Source organism: Solanum tuberosum, unplaced genomic scaffold, assembly GCF_000226075.1.
Source record: "Solanum tuberosum cultivar DM 1-3 516 R44 unplaced genomic scaffold, SolTub_3.0 scf00093, whole genome shotgun sequence".
NCBI lineage: Eukaryota > Viridiplantae > Streptophyta > Magnoliopsida > Solanales > Solanaceae > Solanum > Solanum tuberosum.
The window spans coordinates 115363-123963 of NW_006239018.1; the positions used below are offsets into that span (position 1 = coordinate 115363).

The 8601-nt window shown below is 37.4% G+C and overlaps 1 protein-coding gene and 1 long non-coding RNA gene across 3 annotated transcripts; one reads left to right on the forward strand and one right to left on the reverse strand.

The window, feature by feature from the left end:
* The first annotated feature begins 461 nt into the window (after positions 1 to 461).
* LOC107060685 (uncharacterized) lies at positions 462 to 3166 on the forward strand. Of its 2 annotated transcripts, XR_001473462.1 has the most exons (3): positions 462 to 2142; positions 2680 to 2760; positions 3082 to 3166. It is a non-coding gene; the product is annotated as an uncharacterized lncRNA (long non-coding RNA). The 2 variants fall into 2 exon arrangements; XR_001473461.1 differs by lacking the exon at positions 3082 to 3166 and having other exon boundaries at positions 2680 to 2996.
* On the reverse strand, positions 1421 to 6875 carry LOC102601817 (leucine-rich repeat receptor-like protein kinase PEPR1). The gene is made up of 2 exons (XM_006347576.2): positions 3688 to 6875; positions 1421 to 3562 (listed from the first exon to the last, which is right to left on the reverse strand). Exons 1-2 carry the CDS (start codon positions 6716 to 6718, stop codon positions 3246 to 3248), a joined length of 3348 nt encoding a protein of 1115 aa, XP_006347638.1. The 5' UTR covers positions 6719 to 6875; the 3' UTR covers positions 1421 to 3245.
* Positions 6876 to 8601: the final 1726 nt, after the last annotated feature.

An 8601-nucleotide genomic window follows, 5' to 3' on the forward strand; every position in this document is an offset into this window, starting at 1 on the left:
CTGTACCATTGATTAAATCGATAATTTGACCTTCGAAGGCAATGCTAGTTTTCTAATGCTTGGGCACAGCCCCTTTATGATCTTAGGGATTTCAAAATTAGAAGTTGCCAGGAGTAAATTGATTTTGAGAATTCTGAGATGCCTTGATGTTGAATATCTAGGTGAAAAGGATCCATACATCTGACCTTTCGGGGTGGCCCAGTGGTTTGGGCTTGGCACTTCCATGTTGGAGGTCTCAAGTTCGAAACCCCTTGCCAGCGAAAGCAAGGGGTTTGTCTCTGGGTCGAGCTCGTCGCACCAGCCTTGCCTAGTGCGGGTTATCTCTCTTATGTGGTTTGCGAGCTATTGCATAAGAGCGAGAGTTTTACCCTGTGCGCACCCACGGGTTACCTCTCCTATGTGGTTTGCGAGCTATTGCATAGGAGCGAGAGTTTTACCCTGTGCGCACCTGCGGGTTTCCCTTGTCATCAAAAAAAAAAAAGGATCCATACATCTGTAGTTGAATGCATATCAGGCTATCAGCATTCTGCTTTTGATTAAAATTGAAGCAGAAAAGTATGTGAAAAACAACAAAGTAGATGACTTAGTATGACTGTGACTGAGGTCTGGTGTTGCTGCCACAATCTATTCTGGTTCATAATTTCGCGATCAAATAATACTTTTCCATCTCTCTATTTTATTGCTCAAACTATATTTGGGAGATGAAAAGAGGTTTAGTTGGTTTTGTATCTTATATGAGCTTTATTTGTATGCTGAGTATAAACTAGGCATTGATCCTTGCAAACTTCATCTTGTCCCTTTGATATGTAGTATAGGGTATAAATAGTGGTGTTGATTGACAAAAAATGTATTAGGTAAAAAGATGTGGTACATAACTGATTATAGATTGTCTGGTGAACTGACTTTTAGGTTCCTTAATTTCATTCAACATATATACATCCAAATGACAAAAATATGTTGCATGAAAATATTCAAGTGGCGAGGATATGCAATAGTTAACATTGTTTAGTGTTAATTAAGCAGACATGCAAGCTCCATTAGGTATCTAATTCTGTATGATGTGATCAAGGACATCCTATCTTTCTAATGGTAATTTCTTACTTAAGTTGAAAATATTATCCTGTTGCACTGTGCCTCAGTCCGTAACCATGTATACTAATGAATTCTTCTTCAAGTTAGCTGGTCTTAAGTATAACCCAAGAACACCACGTCTATGCACATTGAGCTTCTAATTTAATCTAGTTAGCCATAGGTTACATAGCCAGTAATGGAGTAGTTCTCTAAATTTGTTCGGTCTCTTCAAAGTAAAACTCCTGAACTCTGCTTTATTGGACTGAGGAAGCAGACAAGTTTAACCTTGTATAAATATTTTACCTCGAGGCTATTTTGGAAATCCTCTCAGTAATTTAATTATTTTTTTTTGGAGCATTTTACAGCTTCATATTTCTATTGTCCCTATCTTTGGACACTAGGGTTTTCAAACATTTATCTGTACTCTAACTTCAGTAAAGTGATTGGATATAGAATATGATCAGCTCTTTATGAGAAATTTCACCTGTTCTGTTAAGAGAAACAGTGTGGAACTTTTTCTTCTTCAATTTTGGTTTTAGCTTCCTAGCTTTTCTTTAATGTGGTTTAGTGTTTTATATTTTCTCTTTTGAGCTGCTTGTAACTTTGGTATTAGAGCAAGCACCAAATTCCTGGAGTTTGTCTCTAATCGTCTTGCACAAAAGTGCACTTGCTAAGAGCAGAAGCTTGGGAATTTAGTGGATTTGGCTCAGAAGGGAAGCTTTATTACTAGAGGTCCTAGACTTATCATCATATGTGATGGTGCTGCACTTGCTAAGAGCAGAAACTTGGGAATTTAGTGGATCTGTCTCAGAATGGAATCTCTATTATTAGAAGTCTGAGATTTGTCAGCATATGTGGTGCCATGTGAATATATCCAATGCAAATTCTGGTGGATATTTTAACATGAAAAATTCTCAAAATCTTGTGACAGTTGTCTTGTAATGCACATCCAAGTCAACTACATAAAAAATACGAAAAAGGAATCTGGGACATTTAAGTTGGGCTTCTCCTACTTGGATGATTTAGGTGCGCATCGTATTGTGCTCGGGTGTTGCAGTTTTCGTAACTGAGGTATGTCTTTCATCTATTTGTCACCTGCAGAGTATTTCTTCCAGTTTATTCTTGCACTTCTTTCATATTTCCTTTCTACTGAATTCTGATCAATTCTTCAAGGACTATTATTTTACTCTCCTGATCTGATATTCCTATGTATTTGCCATTCGTCTGTTAAGTCTTGTTAGAAGTCCTGTTGGTAACTCATATCTGAGTTATATCTACCTTATTTGAATATCTGTATTTGTTTGAAATACAATGATTGTCCACAAGCCATTTCTATTCATCATATCTATATTTTCTGCAAATAATTCTGCTACTGCAAGTTTGGAACACAAAGAAAGACCGGTAAGGCGGAGGTCTTCTGCACTCTTTCGCAGGAACCATCATTAGTACGACCAAATTCAACAAAAGCTTATCTTTTTGGGTGGGGGTTGTTCTTTTGATTTCTTTTATAATCCGGAATGTTATAGTCCATAAGATAAGGACTAGCTTGTAGCAAAGCCTTGTTCCTTCACACTCTCATTTTAATTGTGATACCTGAAAACTGTTCAGATTTTGGAGAAGCTGGAGAAAGTAATAAGCAAAAACTGATTACGGACAGTGATCCATGATGAAAAGAGCTATGGCTAGAAGGTGAAAATTGCTTTTACCAAAAATTGATTTGAAACATCATGCATTTTCTTAGTCTATGTTGCTACATTGGATGTCACAAAGTTAAACTGAAAAACCCAAGATCACGATTTTGTTAAACTGAAACATCATGTATTTTCTTTGTCCAATTTTTTGATGTAAGCAAAAAAAGAAAAAAATGAGATGTTGGAATTTGGAAAGTTGATCACAGGTTTCACTACTAAAAGTTTCATTACTTATCTTTACATCTATTCTCTTTTTGAATTTGGTAACATATTATATTCATCAGCACCCTAATAAAGACCTGGTATATCATATCTACAGATACAGCCTCAAACAAAACTTACAAAGAGGCCATAGAGTCTAGTAATGATTCAACATCATCAACTAACTGTTCTTTACGCCAAAAATAAAGAAGAGAAATGCAGGAGCTCTTGATCTTCTGGATTGAACTGCACCTGCCTTCAAATCATCTTGCATTCCTCTCTTCATAACTCGACAAGAGACCTTACTACATCCCTCATTGCAGGCCTGGTGCTTGCCTCGAGTTGAGCACATTGAAGCGCCAAATCCACTAGTTTCAGGGCCTTCCATTGTTCTTCTACATTCCAGAGCCTAATTTCTTCATCAAGAAAACTAAGGAAATTGTTGCTTCTCTGCAAGTTTTTCCTCACCCAGAAAACAATGTCTAATCCTTCTTCAAAGCTGGGATCTACTGGCATTTTTCTGCAGAAAAGCTCTAAAAGAAGAATTCCGTAGCTATAGACATCACTTTTCTCTGTCAGTTGAACTGAGTATGCGTTCTCTGAATAGATGGAGTGACAAAAAGAGAAAGGGGGCCAGGGAAGAAAGTAGTAAAAGTTATTAGTTCATCAAAGTAATCTGCCAACTGAATTATACTGAAAATTAGCATAGTAACGTGTGGCTAACCTGGAGCAATGTATCCTAGAGTCCCAACAATATTGGAGTTCGTTGAATTTTCTTCATCTGATACCATTTTAGCAATCCCGAAATCGCCAATCTTTGGCACCATCTCGGAATCCAGCATTACATTATCTGATTTGAGATCTCTGTGAATGATTTGAGGCACTGAATCGTGGTGAAGGTATGATAGACCTTGAGCAATACCAAGAGCAATACGATGGCGGGACTTCCAGTCCAAGACTACAGGTGGTTTTCTCTGGTGAAGGACATCATGAAGAGTCCCTCCAGGTATAAATTCTGTTAGAATGAAGCCATATCCATGTTTCATGCAATATCCTCCCAATCTTACCAAATTGCGGTGTCTGACAGAATTTAGGCTTCTCATTTCATCATTGAATGCTCTCTGAGCTAAGTCTACCTTCTTGACAGCCCAAAGTTTATTGGATTTGGCAGATTCCATCTTATAAACAGTTCCATGCGTGCCTCTTCCAATAACATAGTTTTCACTCCAGCCTTCTGTTGCATGTACAATGTCCTCAAAAGTTATACCATCAGGTAGATCTTCAATTCCTGATTGACACTTGACGAGCCGATGCTTATTCAGCAGGGATGGGTGCCAAATCCGAGTCACTAGTAAGTACATTGCAGCAACTGTGATTGCCATGGAAAGCACACATCCACTAATTACACCAGCCAAAGTCTTCCATTTTACTTGTGATTTTTTCACATGCTTGCAGTTGCTACCTTCCGTGTCTATTAAGCAAAGTCCTGGATTTCCCAAGGCAGATCCTGGACGTGAACTTAATAGTTTTTCCCATGTATTGGGTACCTTCCCTGACAAGCTATTAAATGATATGTTGAGAAACGAAAGGGAACTCATCTTTTCCATTTCTGATGGTATTGCACCAGACAGGTTGTTGCTTGATATATCAAGGACCTCCAATTTGTCAAGATTGCCTAGGCACCTAGGAATTTCACCAGTAAACTTATTCATGCTCAGATTTAGTGAAAAACCAGGTTGCATAAGCTTACTCAGACTGCATGGAATTGGGCCTTCGAGCAAGTTGTTTCCCAGCTGCAGCTTTACAAGCATTTGTGAGGAGGAGAAAGTGCTTGGAAGAGCACCAGAAAGTTTGTTGTCCTGGAGTAGAAGATTTGTCAATACTGAAGATGATGCAATTTCTTTAGGAATTCTTCCTGAAAGACTGTTGTTGCTGAGATCCAACTCCTCCAGTTTTTCAGAGTTACTCAACTGAAAGGGAATTTGTCCGGTCAGTCTGTTTGAAGAAATGCTCAGTTTTACAAGATTCTGAAGTTTTCCAAGTTCTGTGGGTATGGAGCCATTAAACATATTTTCTGAAAGATCAATCATTGAAAGATTGGTCCAGTAACCAAATGCAGCTGGAATCCTTCCTACAAGCATATTCTGTCTAACATCCAAGTAAGAAATATTCTCATTCTTTTCAATGTCGTCTGGAATACTCCCCTGCAGATTGTTGTTGGGAAGTTTTACCCTATAGAGAGATTTGCAGTTTGCTAGATAGGTTGGGAAGCTGCCATTAAACCTGTTGTTTTCAAGAGCCAGGACTGCAAGCCTGTTGCCATTACACAGTTTAGAAGGAATCTGTCCACTGAAGTTATTATAACCTAAATCAACCTTAACTAAGCCAGGAAAATTATCTTTTCCAAGATCAGGTGGTACCTCCCCCGTAAGGTTATTATGAGCCAACGACAGAAATGAAAGTTTCGTCATATTTGTAATTCCAAGCGGTAACTTGCCGGTCAATCGGTTCTCATAAAGAGCTAGCTCCTGCAGCCCGCTTATTCTTCCAATGCATTCTGGAATTTGGCCCTGAATTTTATTTTTGAATGCATTAAATGTTTCTAGGTTTTGAAGGCTGCAAATTTCTGAAGGAATTTCCCCACTGATGAAGTTACTGACAAGACTTATCTCAGCAAGAGAAGTGCAGTTCCCAACTTCTGCTGGCAATGAACCACTAAACATGTTATCATACAGAAGAAGCTTGTACAAATTCTTCAGACGTCCAACTGACTTGGGAATCTGACCACTTAATTTGTTAGCTGACAAATCAATGTAAGTCATCTGATGGCAACCACCAATCTTTTCTGATATACTTCCATTAAAATTATTTATGGAAAGAACCAACTCTTGTAATTTTCCATTCCATAAGGTCTCAGGAATTTCCCCTTCAAAGTTGTTGTCATCTAAAGAGAGTAATTCGAGATTTGAAAGGCCCCTAAAAACCTCTGGGGAAATAACTCCTCCAAGATGAGCAGATGTTGCATAGAATGCAGAAAGGTTGTGACAATTACCTAGGGAAATTGGCAAAGAACCTGAGAAGCGATTCTGATGAATAAGAAGCTGGGAAAGTGAGCATGAGGATGGGAAGTCCGGGAGAGGTCCCGTTAGATTATTTGTGTGGATGTAGAGATCTGTCAAGTTTGGCAAACCAAATAGCTCTTTTGGAACATTTCCACTAAGGAAATTGTTCCACAGCCCAAGATATTGAAGGCTTGTCGAAAGGCCCACCTCAGAAGGAATGGTGCCATTGAGCTGATTGTAACCCAACTCAAGGTATACAAGCCTTTTGGATTTGAAAATCTCTGGTGGGATGGATCCTGAAAACCTGTTGTCGTTGAGGAAAATCGTGTCAAGTTGGCTGCAGTTAGCAAGCATAGCAGGGATGCCACCAGTGAGATGGTTGCCACTGAGATCAAGGGAGACCAAACGAGGAAGATGGCAAAGATTTGGAAAGGCCTTGTCCAAGATTCCAGATAGAAGGAAGTCTCTGAAATACAATGATTTGACTTGTGAAGTTTTGTCTGAGTAGCAGGTAACACCTTTCCATTTACAGTGTGAGACAGATTGATTCCAAGGGAGCAATTGTTGAGAGGGATCTGGAAGATTGCTTCGAAACCCAAGTAGATGAACAGAATCTTGAGGCAATGATTCCGAAAAAACCGCTACAATGCTGGCAAAGAAGATAAAACAGTGAACAAGATCAAACAAGAACATTTCTGAACTCTTTTAAAGAAGCTGCATCCAATGAGGAGCTAGTTCAAAAACTAATTTTTGGGCTGGAACCTGAGACTATTATTTAGGTTTTAAGTTGAGGTCAGCCTGTTTTTTCAAGATACGTGTGAAACCGAGGGAACAATGAATATAGGAGATTATTTTAGGACAAATTACTTAACTACACTCCTTTACTTACCTTAATATCCATTTATCCCTACTTATTTCAAAAATTTCAAAAATCCCTTATTTTACCTATGTATCCCGTGCACAACGCTATGTATCCCGTGCACAACGCTATGTATCCCGCTACGTGGGATGTATTAAACCTAATGTATCCCGTGCACAACTCTATGTATCCCGCAAACATCATTTTTAAGGGATTTTTGGTAAATAGAAAACTAGAAGGGATAGGATGTTATTTAGTACTTATAATATGTGGTTCCTATAATTTATACATTATTTTAAGTAGTTGGCTTTTGAAAGGTCAATAATAATGAATAGGTGGTAAAATGAAGCATCCATTGAAAACGAAGGTGTTGAAAAAATAAAAATAAAAATTGGGGAAGGTGGACGACAATGCTTAAAAAAATGGCCATGAATATGAGGTCTCAGCTTGAGATGCCCGCAATAATATATTTTTATATATGGCTATCGGGACATATATTTACGACTAGGACTAGCAAGTGGCCGCTAGTGCATCTTGACGAATTTCAAATTTCAGCCACCACTTGAGTGAAAAATCAAAGTCAACTAAATATTATTCTAATGAGTTCAGCGTTGTACAATTTTATCACAAAAATTGACAAGTTGAGCGACTAAAATGATGTCTTTTTGATCTGGTTGTCCACCAAAAAGGCATCGCTTTCAGATTATCCTCCCAGTTAAGATGTGGATTTCTTTTTGGTAGCACTTAGCAGGGCCCTTAATTGCCCACTGCGCAAATCGTGTGACATATTGTTTATGTCATATTACATTTTATATTTTATGTGATACGTTACTATAGGGGTGTCAAAAATGAACCCAAACATAGATAAACCCGTCAGAATTTTAAGGGTTGGGCTCAAGATAATTTAAATTAGGTTCAATCTCAACCCATTCAGCCTAATCCATTTTAAGAGAATCCTCAATTGAGCCCAATTCAATTTCCAATTTCAACCCGTTTTAAAACTTTTTACTAAGATATGTGCCTATATTAAAGGTATGAATTATTATCTATTTAACGTCTATTATGATTTATCTATCAATTTGTTACTTTTTAAAAAAATATTCTTGAGCTGAAATTCAAATTGTGATTATAAAAGTTAAATATCACTATATTAAAATTATTGAGATTAATCGGGTCAAATTGGGCGGGTCAAGACCAACCCATTTTTTAGCCCATTTGAACCCAACCCATTTGAGCCCAAAGTAAACTTGGGCGGGTCAAGACCCAACTCGATTTCTATTTCAATCCATTTTAATATGGGAAAATTAGCAATTAAGTCACAATACCTAACATAATTAGTCAAAATAACAACACATTAAAATATTTATTTAAAATGTCAGAATGACAATATTTTAGAAAATAATATGTATTCAGATTTTAGTATTTAAAATTAATTTTATTTATGAAAACAGTCCTATATCGGACCAAATTCTAAATCAATAACCGTTTTTAAAAAAAATAATTAAACCAATACCCATTAACCTTCCTTCTTCACCTTTCACTTTTCTACCCCTGTCTTTCACGTTTCTATCCCTTTTTTGACGTTTTCAGATTCTCTTTCTTCAAGGTGCTGACAAATTGTTCAGCAAAATATATATTTTAATTCAAGAAATTTTCTCGATTGTTAAACGAAATCTCTTTATTAATTCAAGAGATTTCTTGATTGGCAAGGTAATTT